General features: G+C 37.6%; 1 protein-coding gene across 9 annotated transcripts in view; it reads left to right on the top strand.

Annotated features, from left to right (window-relative positions):
• ccdc88ab (coiled-coil domain containing 88Ab) overlaps positions 1-18,395 on the top strand; it is an 81,520-nt gene that overhangs the window by 40,674 nt on the left and 22,451 nt on the right. For all 9 annotated transcript variants that reach the window (XR_003675591.1, XM_028468009.1, XM_028468007.1 and 6 more), the window contains exons 7-21: positions 359-499; positions 1,098-1,270; positions 6,298-6,379; positions 6,784-6,942; positions 7,732-7,878; positions 8,415-8,559; positions 9,918-10,096; positions 12,186-12,323; positions 13,481-13,664; positions 13,777-13,907; positions 14,305-14,598; positions 14,668-14,850; positions 15,975-16,253; positions 17,340-17,464; positions 17,722-17,860. Coding sequence is in view for 8 of the 9 variants with exons in the window: in XM_028468009.1 (XP_028323810.1) it covers positions 359-499; positions 1,098-1,270; positions 6,298-6,379; positions 6,784-6,942; positions 7,732-7,878; positions 8,415-8,559; positions 9,918-10,096; positions 12,186-12,323; positions 13,481-13,664; positions 13,777-13,907; positions 14,305-14,598; positions 14,668-14,850; positions 15,975-16,253; positions 17,340-17,464; positions 17,722-17,860 (2,499 nt within the window). In the remaining variant the exon portion in view is untranslated. The remainder of the gene's footprint in view (positions 1-358; positions 500-1,097; positions 1,271-6,297; positions 6,380-6,783; positions 6,943-7,731; positions 7,879-8,414; positions 8,560-9,917; positions 10,097-12,185; positions 12,324-13,480; positions 13,665-13,776; positions 13,908-14,304; positions 14,599-14,667; positions 14,851-15,974; positions 16,254-17,339; positions 17,465-17,721; positions 17,861-18,395) is intronic.

Below are 18,395 nucleotides of genomic sequence, written 5' to 3'. Positions count from 1 at the left end.
CTTGACTCCTCTATAAATGTGTTTTTTGTATGATTTATACATTTTCATGGTCAAAATTGTTGAATTTACACATTCACCTGTGACATGAGTCACATCACTCAGACACAGACACTATATGGAGCACCCTTTTTTTTTTAAATAAAAAAAATTGATATGGATGCATTTAGAGTCGATCCGATCGATTTTTTTCAACACCCCTACTAGGAAGTAACTACACCCTATTAATAGATATAAAATTGTCTTTAGGCTTCTATTGGGTTCATAAATGTGTGCATCTATGCAGTGTCTCACCAGTCTTGAACCTCACCGCGCGTCACTGGTGTAAATGGTAATCTTTTCTTAATGATGCTGGTTTTAGGTGACTCATAACCAGGAGAATGTCGTTGACCTGCAGTGGTTGGAAAGTGGAGAAGTCCCTGCTGAAGATCTAGACAGTCTCTCCAGAAATCTGGCTTTCCACCTCAAGCGTCTGGTGGATGAACGGGACACACAGCTGGAGGTAGAACGTTTACAGAGAATGTGAATAGTACACACACACCACAACAAACCGTCAGGGCTGGAAAATGTGGTAGTTGTTTGAAAATGTGCACGCGGTGGGCTGTGTCGGGATCGTTTGCTGGGTCGTGTGGAAACTTGTTGTTCTCTTTCGTACGATGCCACCAAAGAGTTCAGGAAGGAAGGGTTGAAACTGATTTTAACTGTTTCAGGGATTGAATGTGTTTGCACGTGTTTCCTCATCTTTTAAAGTTTTTTTTAACCCAGGCATTGCAGATTTCCACAACTGATACACATTATTTTTTGTGTGTGTGTGTGTGTGTCAAGTTGTAATGACCTGCAGATTATCACTGTGTTGTCCAGCTGTTCTCAATTAAAATCCCATTTCCTGTCACTGGCATTAGATCAAAATCGCCTGCGTGTGGGTCTGTTTGTATTTTCTAGTTCTTTTTTTTTCCTAAGGCCAAATGCCCAAACTACAGGCTGGGAATGCTTTAGCAGACTCCTGATTAAACACTCATATTGAAGTTGTATTGGGTTTTAAATGAAATTCAACTATTTCATCTAATCTCTGATTTTCTTTTTGTAATAATTCCAATCAGACCATAGTGGAGCTGACCCAGGAGAGAGACTGCATCCAGCTGTCCCCTCTGGCTTCCTCTGTGACCCAGTCACCCGGCGACTCTCCCAGTATGAGGAGAACCGAGAGCCGACAGCACCTCTCTGTGGAGCTGGCCGACGCCAAGGCTCGAATCAGGCGCCTTCGACAGGAACTGTAAGTCCATCGATATTTCACTAGAAACTGAAAAGAAAAACGTATAAACTGCAAATTGTTTCCTGAACTTCTCCTGGAATAAGAAGATACGCTTTGGTTCAGTCACCCACAAAGTCAAGGATTTAAATGTATCTTTGCGGTGGTATGAAATAGGCCTGGGCATTTTATCAAGATTCAAGATATATTGTGATTTCTATTTTGGTGCTATGATAAATTAAAATATCATTCACATTATAGCTTATTTTATATTAAATACTTGTTTTGCAAGTCGCTGCTTTTTGCCACTTCTCAGAACAACATGAAAAGCTCAGTTAGATGCATCGCTCAGTGCGTCCTAACCCAGACCATCCCCTAAACAAGCCACACTACAGAACTCACTCACACGTGCTGTCCTGTATAGGAGAAAAAGCCAAAAGTGACACATAACAAATTTAACCCACGACTGTCTTTCTGGTAAGACTTTATTGAGTTACAAAAATCAGGATTTATATCATATATCGCTATTTTGAGAAAAAATATCAAGATATGAATTTTTGTCCATATCGTCCAGCGCTAGTAGGAATGTGATGCATTTGCAAATAATGAACAGTATCCTAAACTTGTGTCATACGAAGTCTTTAGTGTACAAGCCTGCATAAGTTAAAAAAACACACCCATTAGGTGGTGTTATGGGTAATTATCCAGCAGATGCTAAAAGTTTACAAGCACACTCAGCACAATCAGAATAGTTGACTCTTACCCACCCCTTCCATTGTCCCACCCTGACTCCCTCTCCCCTGTTCCCTCCCCCCTCACCAAGGTGTATCACTGCCCACTGTTTTTATATTCTTTTGTCAATAAAATATGTTTTTCTTACCCTTCCATAGGAAGGGCTGGTGATGGTCACAATTATGCAATAAAATAAATGTATTTATTTAATTGCAGTAATAAAACATGCATAGCTGTCGGGAAAAGATTGTAAGATTGCACTACATGTAGTGTTGACCTTTGAAATCGTGCAGACAAAGTAAAAAAGAAACGTGTATTTAGCCTCCAATTATTGTGATGATAAAGTTGAACTACTTTAGACAATAAACGAACAAATATCTGTTCTAGGATTGGATGCTAATTGCTATAATTACTTTTCTATTTGATAAAACCACAAGTGTAGTGTATATACTGTAGGATATTAGCACGTATTGCAGAAGGGTTCACATTTGGTCCTGGAGGGTCGCAATCCTGCAAAAACTTCAGGCGATCCATGTCTCAGATTTGTCTTTATTGTAGAGAAACAAAGAATATATGCAGTGTTTGTGGGAGTGTGTTTCTTAGCGGACATCTGCATTAACTCCTCACTGTGATGAGCTGAACTCATTGTTTTGCTTCCTTTGTGAAGGTTGTGTAGCTGAGAATTAAATTTAAGTCCCTTAACAAACAAAAGGTAAAAAACTCGACAAATTGACAAATTCTGTCTTTTGTGTATAAAATCCTGCACATTAATCACATCATTTTCTCCCTGTCCGCTATCATAAGGAGGATAAGTAGACAAATACTGCAGAGCATGATGGTTAGGAATGAGCTGCTTGGTTTATGGTTGCCGTGGTTTTGTTGACTTGTTGCTGTGGCATCTCTGAGGCATGTGTGTGCACGAGGAACAAAAAGGCCTTTAAGTCTGTGATGCTTTCCATCACATGACAGTTGTTGTTTTTTTTGTTTTTTTACCCTGGAGGAGTGTGTGTTTTTGTTGTGTCCATTGCTGTGTGCACTTTTGCAGAGATCATGACTAGATGTAAACGTGGACATGTGTTGCAGTGTGAAGCAGGTCAGATCTGAGGAGGGGGGTGTAGTTCACAGACTCTCTGGACCCCCCACAGTGATGTGTTTGTTAATGTTTCTCTGACAGCGCGTGAGGTTTAGCTGCAGCTCCTCCTGCTGAGTGAGATTTGGACTGATTAAGAAATGCTGTGACACAGTTTGTGTTAAGCACATCCAACGTGCTCCCCCGTGACCTTTCTGAGTGACTGCTGCATGTCAAATCAGACCATCAAAGCACCTGCAAGTCCACATCTGTTACAGTTCTAGAGATCTGAAAGAAAAACTTTTAATAACACTGTGTCCCAAAAAAGTCTATTTTTAACCATTGTGCTGTGAAAAACACTAATTAGAAATTCAATTTAATTCTATTATTCTATTTATTTATTTAGCGCTCGCTAATTCGCTAATTACATCAGTAGTCATCAGTATTGCAAATTTCACTGCAGAATGCTGTAATCTTAGTTTTTTAGCAAAAGGGTAATCATTTTTCTAGTTAATTTTAGTTGTTGAGAGACTAAAGTTTCAAAGGCTTTTCTCCAAACTGTTACTTTTTGTTCAAATCTGTGTTGTAAAATAAAAAAATATATGAAAAAGTTTCATTTCTCATCACTCTGAATATAGCTGAACTATACTGATAGGAAAACTGTAGAAAAAGAGCTACAATGATGTCCCCGGGGGTCTAAACGATACAATACGACAGGAAGTCAGTGGTTTCCAAGCTTTTTTTTTGGATGGTGACCCCATTTTGATACCACAAATTTCTGGCAACCCCAAAGATTTTTATTTATTTTCTTTATACTGCATTATATTTAAAATAGATTTAGATTTAACAAAGTGGATTGTGTGTTGTTTTAGTTTGAAAAAAGAATAATACATTTAAAAAAAGTAAAAAAAATAATAATAATAATTCAATCAGTAATTACTTTTATCAATTATTAGACATTTCAGGCGACGCCAAAGTTGAAAAACACTGCATTAAGTGAAGGATGCACAAATAGGAAGTGCTACATCAACAGCACATGGTCTAAGACTAGTTATTAATTATTTGTCTTATGGCCTTTGATAATTTGATTTTATTTGCACAAATAAGACAAAATGTATACAATGGTTAAAAGAACATTACTGTGCAGGAGAGAGTGAGAAGACCATTAGAGGTCTTATAAGACCACCTCCCAGAGTCGATTTAAATGACGTCACATACAGGTGTTAGCAGCACAGCTAGCTGTATTAAGCTAAAAGGATAAACTATTAAGCGGAAAAGGATAAACCAATGAAAGTAAATCACAACATGGAAAGAAACTTTTTTTTTATGTGCAAATATGTGATAAACAAAGAGGATGATGGGAAGGTTTAAAATAAAGGAGAACATTTTTACTTAAAATTCACTTTGCGAGCTGTGATCAAAAGGTCATCGGATGTTCACTAGAGCAGCTACACACACTGACACACACGGAGAAGCAGCATCTTAGGAATGCAGTCATTTCCTTTCAAAGCATTGTGGCTCATTCTTCCTCTGAGTCTACACAGCTAGGGAATGTAGCGCTATCCTGTTCCTCACTCATTTATGGCTCACAGGAGGGTTAAGGATTGGAATGGAAGAATATAGAGTCAGACATATGCCTTAAGACGTCAATCTCCTCCTCTCCTCTCTGGCATACCTTGTTTTTGTCTTCTTTAGTGAAAGTGTATACAGTGAGCTGTTTATGTGCCTGAGCCCCCGCAGCAGTCACAGGGTGGTGTTTACTTGTTGTCCAACTGAATGAGGTTGTTTAGATGTTGGGGGGGGGGGGAAATGAGGGCACGAAACAGACAAGACATCAGATCACACACAAAAAGGAGGTTATTGGGTAATGAACTGATCTCCTCAACACACCACAAAGTGTGTGTGCTCAGATGGGCTTCTTTACTGTGTAATCCTTATTACTTATTCAATGTTATTATTTTTCACTAAAAAATGAAAAGGTCTGCATATTATCTTAGAAAATAGACATAAAGAATGAAACTGTTGTTGTTATAACACTGATGGGCAAACACACACTTTTGATTGAGAATCAGAAATACATTAAAGTGTAAATACACCCTAAAACCACATTTTTCTGCTGAATAAATATATAATTACAGTAGGTATGAAGTCCCACTCTTCACATTTTAGTCTAAATATTTAAGTTTAGGATTTTTAGTTGTAATATGTCAGAGTGACAATTTTGCCATTGGCTGAGATCAGATCAGTGACGTCACTAACCGTCTCTGTTGGCTCCGCCTCTCCTATAAAAGATGGGAGGAGGGACTAGGTTTCCTCCTCTCACAGCCTTCAGTGAGCATTGATTGACAGCTCCATGTGGAACTGTGCAACGCTGTGGGGGCGGAGCTGCAGTGACTGGGCGTGTCTTAACTACTCTAGGAGGAACGCCCATAATGAAGGCAATTTTTTTTTTTATTTCTCCCTAGTGGCAGATCAGCAAAAAACCTGTGGATGTACTTTACACTTTAACAATCCCAAGGGGAATGTTACGGTCGCTCCAAGTAGAAATTGTGACAAATGTGAAAAGAAACATTTAAATTATAAAGATACATACATGATTAAAAAGTAAATATAGAGAGAAGAGAAGGATTATATTTACACAAAAATAAGAAAAAGGATTAAATATTAAATACAAATAATCAGGATTAAATAATTGTCCAAATATGTATGTAATTAAAACACCAATATACAATTATAACCTGACTAATAGGAGCTATTAGTATATGACAATCTGATAATAACAGTAGGACATGATGTTCCGTAAAAAATGTCTCTTACCTTAAACTAAAAGGAAGCCAGAGTGTAATTGAGTAGTGGATATTTTCATGCAAAGGTCACAACTAACTAACAGGTTGAAGTCAATGATATTTGTAGTTTTACGGCAAAAATGTTGCTTTACATTTTCGAATGCATTAAAGAAAACTATTTGCAAATGTATTTGTAATAAATACATTGGTTACCTGAATCTGCACTCGAGCAGGAAAGTCTTGTTTTTACTTTATCGGCCTTAGAAACCAGTGTCTCTTTGACTTGTCATATATGTGCTACCATTGGAGTCCAGGTTAGTGTAATTCTAAAAAAATTAAGGGCAAATAAATGAACAGATTTTAGAAACTAAAACCTCTAAATTTACACATGTCCCCACACATCACCGTACGTTCTGGATGATGTGTGGGGATGTTGATGTTAAATTCTTCTGCATGTTTTTCAGGGAAGAAAAGAGCGAACAGCTGTTGGACACCAGGCAGGAGCTGGAGAACATGGAGGTGGAGCTGAGGAAGCTTCAGCAGGAGGTAAGCAGTCACTAAAAGCTCCGTCCTCCCTTTGTGTCTGAGGCTGTGCCAGGCTTTAATCAGATAGCTGCAGACTTAGCTTATTAGAGCCTATTACAGCTATCTTTAGTCTGCCAGTGGCACACATAGCTTTCTATTTGGCACTGATGGATGAGGTAATAAATGTTCACGTGTGTGTGTGTATGTGTAATGCAGGCTTGTAATAACTGACAATGGAAGAGCTTTGTTCACCTCTTTCTCATTAATCTAATACATCATCACATTGGTAAACCAGTATTCACACACGATTACTCAATCTTCAGTCCATAGAGCAAGATTTCATTTATTTGACGACTTGCGTTCTGGTGTTTCTGTTCCTAATAATCAGTGTAATAAGCGTTTGAATCTGCTGCGACGTCCCACAGAGCTACCAGCTGGTGTCAGACGCCCGGTCAGCGCGGGCCTATCGTGACGAGCTGGACGCGCTCAGAGAGAAAGCCGTACGCGTCGACAAACTGGAGAGCGAGCTCAGCAGATACAAGGAGAGGCTGCATGACATCGAGTTCTACAAGGCCAGAGTAGAGGTACGGAGAGGGGAATCCTGGATGTCCAAGCACTTATTGGGATAATACATGATTTAATGCAGCTTAATATTAATTTACATGAGAGAAAAGTGTAACATAATTACTGGTTTACTGTAAAACCAAAGCATCAACATTCTTTGATGTATTTTATTGTTTATTACAGGTAAATAAATATAATATATGTCAGTATTTATTATTATTATTGATTTTAAATAAGGCTTTTTGGTTTTAGCTTAGAGAAAATAAAAAGTATTGGTCCAAAGATGAGTATTGCAAATATCACACAAAACATTTCCTTTAACTTTTCTCGTGTTTTAAAGAAAACTATACTTTTTTTATTTTTTCTGAAAAATTTGAGTTGTTAATAAACTACAGTTTCAAAGGCTTTTATCCAAACAGTTACCTTTTTGTTCAAATCTACATGTTGTAAAATAAAACTATATTATTTATTCATTCATTTTGAGCAATTTTTATACATACATGTTCCCATTTGTATCCTACATGGCTAATATACTTGATATGTATTAACATAAATACTGTAGATAAACATAAATACATTGCTCAAAAGGGTGTAGGATGAAGTAACACTTAAAGGCTTTTTGGTTTTAGCTCAATGAAAACAATTTCTTGCTTTGTAATATTGTTGCTAGTGCTTAGGGTACATTCTCTCCCTAAAATGAATTATGGAGTTGACCTACGTATTAAAACAAGGTGTCAAAGGTGCCATATCTGGAGAAACATTGTATTTTTCTAAATATTGTAAAGACTCAGCTGATGTGGTTTGTGTAGGAGCTGAAAGAGGACAACCAGATCCTGCTGGAGACCAAGTCGATGCTGGAGGAGCAGCTCGACGCAACCAGGACTCGCTCAGACAAGCTGCACCACCTGGAGAAAGAGAACCTACAGCTGAAATCCAAGATCAATGACTTTGAGATGGTATGAGACATTTTTTGACGTGTTTGACTGAGGGGAGTTACAAAACAAAAAACAATAATTTAACAGAGGGTAAACATTTTCAGGGGCATTTCCTGGGTACACTTTCCTTCTTAGTCATTCTCAAGTGATTCAGTCAATTGTTGGCATCAGTTCTTTTCATGGGTATGTCCTTTAAGCTTTAGTTGATAAGTCAACTTTTCTATCAGATATATGTCTTGGATGATCTCAAACCAGTGCTCTTTCTTTGGGGATTCAACATTGTACCAGTCTATGTTTATGGTTTTTTTGCTTGCTATCAGTACAGTTTTAATCAGATAATTGTCTTTTATTTGCCGTGCATCTTCAATCTTTCTGAGGTACATTACAATACAGTTATTTGGAAAAGCACAGCACATTATGTAAATTATGGTTGTGTTCACCTTCTTCCAGAAAGGATTTACCTTAGCATGGCTCCAAAAAACATGTGTATGGTTACTGTCTTGATCACGTTCCCTCTTTACTTGGCTAAACTCACATTCCTGAGGTTTTTTCCCCAGGAGCGAGACTTGGACCGTAAACGTATGGAGGAACTGATGGAGGAGAACCTTGTCCTGGAGATGGCACAGAAGCAGAGCATGGACGAGTCCTTACATCTGGGCTGGGAGCTGGAGCAGCTCTCCAAGACACCAGAGCTGAACGAAGGTATAAACAGGAGTAAAGACTAACTAGAATATTTGCATTTCCTGAAGAAAATGCAAGTGAGGATGCAGGTGCTGATCCGCACCATTGAAAGTTGTATTAGCATCAGCCTAGCATTAACATTAGCCTAGCATTAGCATTAACCTAGCAATAACATTAGCCTAGCATTAACATTAGCCTAACATTAACATCAGCCTAACATTAACATTAACCTAGCATTAGCCTAGCATTAACATCAGCATTTACTAGTATTAGCATTTGCTAGCATTAGCTAGTATTAACATTTGCTAGTATTAGTATTAACCTAGCAGTAGCCTTAGTGTTAACCTTAGCTTTAGCCTAGAATTAGCATTAGCCTCACAGTAGCATTAAATAACATTAACATTAGCGTAATATTAACGTTAAGATAGCAATAGCATTAACTAGCATTAACCTAGCAATAATGTTACAACCCCTTAGGTCTAGGAACAAAGGAGTGTAACACAACCAGTAGCATTAACATTCGCATTAAACTAGCATTAGCAGTAGCTAGCATGATCATTAGCTAGCATTAGTCTAACATTAACATTAACTAGCATTGCCCTAGCATTTGCAAGCATTAGCTAGTATTAGCATTAACCTCAGCATGAACATTAATTAGCCGAGCAATAGCTTAGCATTTGACTAACATTAGCACTAGCCTAGTATTAGCCTAGCCAACGAACCCTCCGTGAAATATTGCAGAAAATATGATGAAAATTGTTGAAATAGGTGGAAGGGTCTGAAACAATCTAAAGGAAGTAAAAAAGAAAGTTGAAAAAGGTTGAAATAGGATGAAGGTATTAAAGGAACAGAGAGTTGAACATGTTTAAGGTTGAGCAATGCAAGCACTGAGAGAACATGCAAACTCCACACAGAAAGGTGGATTTAAAAGATGAAATGATGTCTGAAAGGTAAAAGGAAGGAAAAAAAACCTTTAACAATAGTGAGGATGACTCCTCCATATAGCAGACAATCACCCGAGTTAACTCGGACAGACGTATTAGGACCTTGTGGATTACTCAGCTTCTGGAGGGCTTTTCTTTACACTGTGTTAAAGACTGTGATTAATAATCAGTGTTTGCTAAAGGTAAGCTCTGTGTTAGGTCTGTAAAAGCTGCTAAGAGGTTTAAATATGCCACGACAGGGCGTCTGCTTATTGATGTGCCACTTAAAAAGATTTGAAGCCTCTGAAGTCAAACCAGACATGGTAATTTCTGGATTATTTGTGTTTCTTGAACTGTGTTGTAATCATAAGTAATTGAGCAGATGTGCTGCTGCTGCTGCTGAACCACACACACACACACACCCCTGTAAAGCTCACAGTTTACCTGTGGCCTCAGCTCCACAGAAGTCGCTGGGCGAGGAGGTGAACGAGCTGACGTCGAGTCGCCTCCTAAAGCTGGAGAAAGACAACCAGACGCTGATGAAGACGGTGGAGGAGCTGAGAGGAGCAGCTGGTCAGAACGTGTGTGCAAAACTGGCCAAAGTCAATGAAGAAAAACAGAAATTAAGCCAGAAAGTAAGAAATCCACTGCTTTTTGGTTGTCAGGGTTACAGCTTATCAAAGAGCAGAAGACATTTGTGTGAGAATTACGTGTTTTTTATTTCCCAACAATGGTTTATTGATTTTTTAAACATATTTACTGAAGTAAAATCAAAAAGGCTGAACAGGCTTAAGGGATTTATATGCAGTGCTTCATAAAATGTTGCTGCTTACCTTTTCAAAATAAAAGGTTTTTTAAGTAGTTTTACCCTTCATTTGTCAAAATGACATTTTATTTTTTTTACTTTTTTATGGCATTGACAGAAAATGCATTTAGCTATGAAATAACCATTGAGGATCTATTTAAGTATTTCAACAAATTTGGGTTAAAAATCCTCCTGCAATCACACTGATGCTCTACTGCCAAGTACGGTGAATCATTGTGTAAATGAAACTCAACAATATTTGCAGGGGCTCACAGTTTTCCCGGTGTTTATATTGCATGATTGCAGTCATTTTCAATGTTGAATAGTTGAAAAAACTCAAAATTCTTACAAAATCCTTGAACGTTCAATTTATTAGATAATATTTCTCCTAATTTAATAGAAATAGTCACAAAATTTAGGAAATTTAAAGTAAAGATACTGTTACGACTGATATCTATCACTTACTGCTTGGTTTTGGTCAGTTTCTTACATATTTAGTATTTTATGTATATGTAGAAGTGCAAATTAGGGTACAATAACGTCAAAAATACTCATTTTCAGACAAAAAATATGGGGCTCACTTGAGATCAAACTGGTCCGTATATTACCCCGAACTAAAATTTGTTTGAAACCCCTGCTCTACTGTGTTTCATTCTAGAAAAGAAATACACAACATGGGATAAATAGGATAAATATATAGGTTTTATCACAATAATTATAGCTTTATTACAAAATAAAAACTAGCGTTTGCTTTTTTTTGTAGAGCGAAATGCTGTTTTGTCTCCGCTGTTCATTTTAAAATTCTCCATCCATGGAGCCCCAGCCGTTAGCCGTTAGCGGTTAGTGGTTAACGCCACCATGTATTTACCCTCACACTTGGTCGTAGACCTTGTCACGCTGAGGGACAATAAGGAAAGGAAGGAGAACGAGAGCACAAAGACGAGTGGAGAGGCCGGCTGAAAGCAAAGCTGTAAATTCAAGCACAGCAGAGTTGACTTTTCCTCGTCTGTCTGAGACACTTGAACGCCCCTCGCTAAGAGAAACCTCTCAGCTATTTTCACAGACATTACTCTTGTCTTTGTGCGCCTGAATAAAAAGCCGTGAAATTGTGTTTGTTGCCTCACAGAGAGAGGATTTACAGAGGGAAGGTTTAAGGGTGAAGTGAAATGGAATAAAATGGGAAAGCAGCAACTTTAGCTGTAATGTTGCTGCCACTTTAGCATTACTGGTATTTATTAGAGCTATTTATATGGTATCTTTTACTTTTTCATAAGTTAGTGAGCAGGTTTGCATTAAATAGAGGAAGATGAGATTATTTTCCATGTATTGCTTCTTGTCCATGGGGAGAATTTGCTAATAAACACAAAAAAAATATAAAAAAGACATGACTTATTTAATTTCTATATTTTAAAACAAACTAAAAAGTTTTCAAAATATTCAAAATATGGTAATAAACAAAAAAAAATTAAGAGCATGTACATGTCTAATCTAATTTCTATATTTTAAAACGTTGAACTAAAAAGACTTCAAAATAAGGTAATAAACAATAAAAATTTGAGAGAAAGTACATTTCTTATTTAATTTCTGTGTTTTAAAATATTGAACTAAAAATACTTAATAAGAATTTAAGAGAAAAGTACATTTGTAAATTTTAAAAGGTTGAACTAAAAAGACTTCAAAAAAATCAAAATATGGTAATAAACAATACAAATTTAAGAGAAAGTGCATGTCTTGTTTAATTTCGTTATTTTGGTCTAAAAAAATAAATCTGTTGTTTTGGGTTAACTATGTTACTAGTCTGTGTCTATAACTGTAGCTACAGAAAATAAAATCCAAAAATATCCTTTTTTTAAATGTTTATCTGCACAAATCAAGCATGAGTGGAAATAATCAGCAGTGACTGGTTGTGTTTTTGTCAGTTGGAGCTACTGGAGAGCGAGCTGACGGCAGAGAGGGAGTCACTGCGCAGCAACGAGTCACTGAGCACTGATCTGATGAAGGAGAAAGCTTTACTGGAGAAGACACTGGAAACTCTCAGAGAAAACTCAGAGCGACAGGTACGCACGCTCACACACTGGAACCAGGATCAACTCCTCACTGATGTAACACGACGGACTTCCTTGTGGTTCATTGTCTTTTGTGCTTTTTGTGTCAAATATTTGAGAAGTTTCTTAATTTGAATGTTGACAGTTCTGTTATAATACAGTAACTAATGGTAAATAAAGATGAACATTTCAGTCTTAAGTTAGAAAATAAAGATAGAATGATGTCTACATTATTAAGCAGCCTGTTGCACAGATGCACATCAGTAAACAGAACAGTCAGTAAAGCAAAGTGCAATTCTTTGGACGTAATCGGACACACTTTGTCAATTAATATTACAAAGACTTGATGTAAAAATATATGTATAAATAATTCCAGCAAGTTAGTTTTGTCTTCTTTTTAAATAATATGTTTTTTTTCAGGAAATTTACTTTGATCTCCTGACATTTTTCGACTGTCAACTGCCAGTCTTCTTCAGGGGCGTCTGAAGATTGTCTTTTTTTTCCTGAAAAAACATTGTCTGAATAAATGAAACCATAACATATTATTCAAGAAGATGAGAAGAACTAGCTGGAATTATTACACGGAGGTCAAGGACACATCAAAGTAATCAGCAGACCCCTCTGAAGAAGACTGGCAGTTCACAGTTGAAATATGTCAAGAGATCAAAGTACATTTCCTGAAAAAAAACATATTATTAACATATTATTCAAAAAGAAGACAAAACTAACTTGCTAGAATTATTTATACACATATTTTTACATCAATTGTTTGTAAGTTGTCAAGAGATCAAAGTAAATTTCCTGAAAAAAGTTGTCAGAATAAATGAAACTTTAATCCGTGTATTGTATAAGTTTTTCCAACTCAGACACAATTCACTGTAATGAGGAATTATTATAGCAGTGAAGGGTGAGGAAAAAAAATGTAGGTGAAGGTGGGAAACACTAAAACAAGCAGGATTGCCACCCTCCAGGATTGGAGTTGTATAACATAACGCTAGATGAATGCAGTGATAGTACACTACACCGTTTTTGAGGGAGTTTTTAAATAGAATAAACTTGAAAAATAAATAATGAAATTAACAAGGAAGATTTCAGGAGGTAAACCAATAACAATAAAAAATAACAATTTGTCAATCGTTGATACTAAGCGCAGCGCTGTCGCCCTGCAGCTAAAAGGTCTGGAGCAGGAAAACAAGCACCTGGGTCAGACCGTGTCGTCCCTGCGTCAGCGCTGCCAGGTCGGCGCCGAGGCTCAAGTCAAAGACGTGGAGAAGGAGAATCGAGTTCTTCATGAGTCCATCTGTGAGATGACAGCCAACCTGAACAAGATAGAGTTTGAAAGAAAACACTTGCGTGAGTGTAAATCATAATAGTGGGGTTTTAGAATTTTTTCACAATATTCAATTAAAATAAGTCACTATATACTGTACATATTTATATGGAAAAATATCCTGTTTTAACATAGGTAAGGAGCTCGAGACCATGAAGGAGAGAGGTGAGAGAGCAGAAGAGCTGGAGATTCAGATGCAGAGGTTGGAGCGAGACAAGGAAAGTTTGCAGAAGAAAGTTGCCAGTCTGGGAATCACGTGTGAAAAGGTTTGCAATTTTCCGCAAACCCCAAGGAATTTTTTTTTTACTTTCTTTATTGTCATCATTTAGAACAATTATTTTTTATTATTTTTAATTTAATTGTGTTTTTTTTATTTTATTTTATTTCATTTATCCATTCATTCTTCCTTTCATTTTCTGACCTGCTTGCTTCTTTATTTTATTTTATTTTATTTTATTTTATTTTATTTTATTTTATTTTATTTTATTTTATTTTATTTTATTTATTCATCCATCCATTTTCTGACCCACATGCTTCTTTTTAAACGTGGCGTGGGGTTCATTTAATTTGATTTAATTTCATTGAATTTCATTAAATCAAATTTTCACAATAATATAATCATAAAAAAGCTTGTGTCATGACAAAAATTCCTCTTGTCCACAGGTTTCTTCCCTTGAAAAGGAGAACAATGAGTTGGAGGCAGAGGCTCGTCGTCTGAAGAAAAAACTGGATAACCTGAAGAACATGGCCTACCAGCTGGAGGCATTAGAAAAGGAGAACTCTCAGCTGGAGCAGGAGAACCTGGAGCTCCGGCGCACGACTGAGAGTCTGCGTTCAGCAGGGACCAAGGCCGCTCAGCTGGAGGCTGAGAACAGGGAGCTGGAGAGTGAGAGGAGTCAGATGAAACGCAGCCTGGAGCTTCTCAAAGCCTCGTCCAAGAAAACGGAACGATTAGAGGTGAGAGCGGTTTTACTGTTAGAGGTGTAAAGATGACGTACATTTCCTAATCCAGGTGTTGATCTCCAGGTGAGCTATCAGGGCCTGGATACAGAGAACCAGAGGCTGCAGAAGGCCTTGGAGAACAGCAGCAAGAAGATCCAGCAGCTGGAGGCCGAGCTGCAGGAGGTGGAGACTGAGAATCAGAGCCTGCAGCGGAACCTGGAGGAGCTGAAGATCTCCAGCAAACGACTGGAACAGCTGGAGCAAGAGGTACGAGAAGGAAGGAAATTAAATTTCCATTGGTCAGGTAATTCACTGGATTTGGAGTTTATTTATTGATCCAGAATATTAATTTGTTTTTATTTATGTATTCATCAACTATCTGTTTAAAATCATCAGATGGGGTTTTTGTATGAATAGTTTTGGTCATGTTTGTTTGTTAGAGCAGTGGTTCTCAACCTTTTCAGCCTGCGACCCCCAAAATAAAGGTTCCAGAGACCAGGGACCCCCACTGTACCTGAAGATGGTTGAACACATACATGAACATTGAAGGACATTCAAGTGGAGACAGGGCCATCTATAAGGCTATAGGGTCATCTATCTATAGTATATGGTCCATTGTTCTATGAATCTGTGATAACCACATTTATTTATTTATCTGAATAGTATCCACTGATATCCAGGAAGTTTATCATTATTTGTGCCATAGTATATAGTCATCTTAAAGATGTAAGTCCTTGTTTTAATCATAAATAAAATGGGGTAAAATTGACCCAAAAAAAATGGTGGAAATGTTGGTGAAATGGGATTTTAAGAAACTGGTTTAAAGTTGCAAAACAGACAGAAAAAGTGGTAAAAAGGGTTCAAAGTGTCAATATTGGCTGAAAAATGTTGGAACAATTAGTTTAAACTGGCAAATAATGCGCATGACAAATTGTGAATGTGGTTGAATTAACAAAAATAAGCTTGAAATATGGTGAAAGAAGGTTAAAAGTGACAATAATGGGTCAACATGTGCAACATTAGGTGGGAAAAGTGGTGGAAAGGGTTTATAAGTGCAGAAAATGTTTTGAAAGTGGAATAATGTGCAGAAAATTATTGAAATTTGATGGAGAAGCGGCAGAAATGGGAGTAAAGAAGCAAAAATGCATTAAAAGGAGCAACAATATGGCAAGAAAAGGTGACAAAAATAGGTTAAAGTATGTCATGTTTGGTGTAGCTGCAGAAAAAGGGTGAAAAATAAGCATAATGTAAATATTCTGTTTCTTAAAGGCATCTGGCAATCCCAAGGTTGAGAACCCTTGTCTTAAAGAAACTAATAAAATGACTACTAATCCAGCATATTCAAAGAGTTGGATGTGATAACTTCATACACTTTGTTTGACCTACTTCAGAACAAGACTCTGGAGCAGGAAAGCTCTCAGCTGGAGAAGGACAAGAAGCTTCTGGAGAAGGAGAACAAGCGGCTGAAGCAGCAAGCCGAGATTCGCGACTCCAAGCTGGACGACAGCAACCAGCGGATCTCTTCCCTGGAGAAGGAGAACCGCACCATGGGCAAGGAGATGATCTTCTTTAGGGACTCGTGCACAAGGGTCAAGGACCTGGAGAGGGAGAACAAGGAGCTGATCAAACAGGCCACCATTGATAAGAGGACCTTTATTACACTGAGAGAGGTGAGCACAGATGAATGTGAGTTAGTATTCAAAGCCATGGCTCTCGACAGCATTTTATTTTGAAAGGTAAAGGTTGCAAAAGCACCAAATCTCCTCTTTGCCAGATATTGGCAGTTATCTGGAATGTCAATCCCCATTAATAAACATAGAGTAGGTCCAAATGTATGGACACCCCCATTTTTTCCCGAAAAATCGCAATGAAATTCGCAATCCGGATCCGATCTGGATGTAACTCGATGGGGAATTGGAGGAACCAACCGGACATGACAAGGTTCATTTCATAAAGATCGATTCCAAACTCAGATATGAATCTTTGAAATTTCACCAATGATGAGAGATAGGGATTTTTTTTAACATTTGAAACTGATCCAGAATCAGTATATTGATTTCGGCTCCAAAACCAGAAAATTTAATGGAATGTTTACGTGTCAAACTCAAGGCCCGGAGGCCGAATCTGGTCCTTTAGAGCATCTAATTTGGCCCGCTTGAGAAACTAAAAATGATAGAAATAACATGAAACATTTTGTAAATTACCAACTAATTCAGTTGTAGATGTCTCTGCCCCTACAAATACAAAAATCTATTTTTCCAGTGCTTATATCACATGACGGCAGTCATTTTTAATTTCAAATTGTTGAAAGAACTGTCAATTTTTCCAAAATCTGGCAAATTTTCCTGAAATCATTTAATGCAATTTTCCCAAATACCAAAAATCTGGGAAATGTAATTAAAGATACTGCAGGGACTGATGTATACTCACATACTTTATAATTTATATATAATTTATATGATCAAAAATATGTTGAATTTGCTTTTTCCACCTAAAATCTGTGGCCCACTTAAGCTCAAACTGCTTCGTATTTGGCCCATGAACTAAAATGAGTTTGACACCCCTGGTCTTTGGTTAGGATTTTGTCAAAATGTTTTGAGTACCAGTACTTTTGACCTAATAGAGCTAACAGTCAAACACATAAATAGATGGAGGTAAAATATTAGTCCCTTGATAGAGGTAAGAACCTAAATGATGGATGGATATATGGATGGATGGATGGATGGGAGATCATAAGTGTATTATTGTGTGTTCAGGAGCTCGTAAGTGAGAAACTGCGGACTCAGCAGATGAACAATGATCTTGATAAACTGACCCACGAGCTGGAGAAGATCGGATTAAACAAGGAGCGGCTTCTGCATGACGAGAGCTCTGATGACAGGTACACACACACGCACACACACACACACACACACACACACACACACACAACAAAACCAGGTCTCTAACCTAATTTAAACTAAGTGTCTTCATTTACCAGTAATTAATCAGAGGTTGTTGGTGAAAATCCCTCTGGAACGATTCTTTTTAGAGTTAATGTTCCTCCACCTGCTTTGATAAAGGATCGATGGACCTTGTTAGACAGCAGCAATGAGGCTGCACTCCTGCGCAAACAGCTGACTGGATCCTCTTTCACAGGTTTAAGATCCTGGAAACCAAACTGGAGTCGAGCCTTAAATCATCTTTGGAGATTAAGGAGGAGAAAATCGCCGCTCTCGAGGCCAGGCTTCAGGAATCCTCCAACCTCAACCAGCAGCTTCGCCAGGAGCTGAAGACGGTCAGTAACACCACAGATAGAGATCTTCCTGACCACCTGGATAACTTCCAAGTGAAAAACATTGTGTCCTAAAGTCTCTTTAGAGCCATCAAATAAAGAAGCATCGGAAACATTTCCAGCGTCTTTGTGCTGATGTATTATTTATTCACTTCTCTTATGCAAGTCTTTCTACACTTTATCTATTCATGAGGCAGCAGGAGGCTGTGAAAGAGCCTGAGTCAACCAGATAATGTCAGGTTTTTCTTAAGGGAGGTGCTAGTGTTTTCAAACATGACATAAACCAAAATCAAAGCTTGGATGGCGTTTTAGTTGTTATGGTATAATGCAGGGGTTCTCAACCTTGGTGTCCGACACTGGGTGGTGATCGCCAGATGTTCATTTTTGCTTATTTTTTTACCTTTTTTCTGCATAGACACCCAACTTGTCATATTGTAACCTATTTTCAACACATTTTCTTGCAATGTTTCTGATCTTTTTAATGCATTTTTGCTAAATTACTCCCATTTCTGCCACTTCTCCATCAAATATCAAATAT

This window comes from Gouania willdenowi, chromosome 15, assembly GCF_900634775.1.
Source record: "Gouania willdenowi chromosome 15, fGouWil2.1, whole genome shotgun sequence".
Lineage (NCBI taxonomy): Eukaryota > Metazoa > Chordata > Actinopteri > Blenniiformes > Gobiesocidae > Gouania > Gouania willdenowi.
This window is presented reverse-complemented; position numbering and strand designations above follow the sequence as displayed.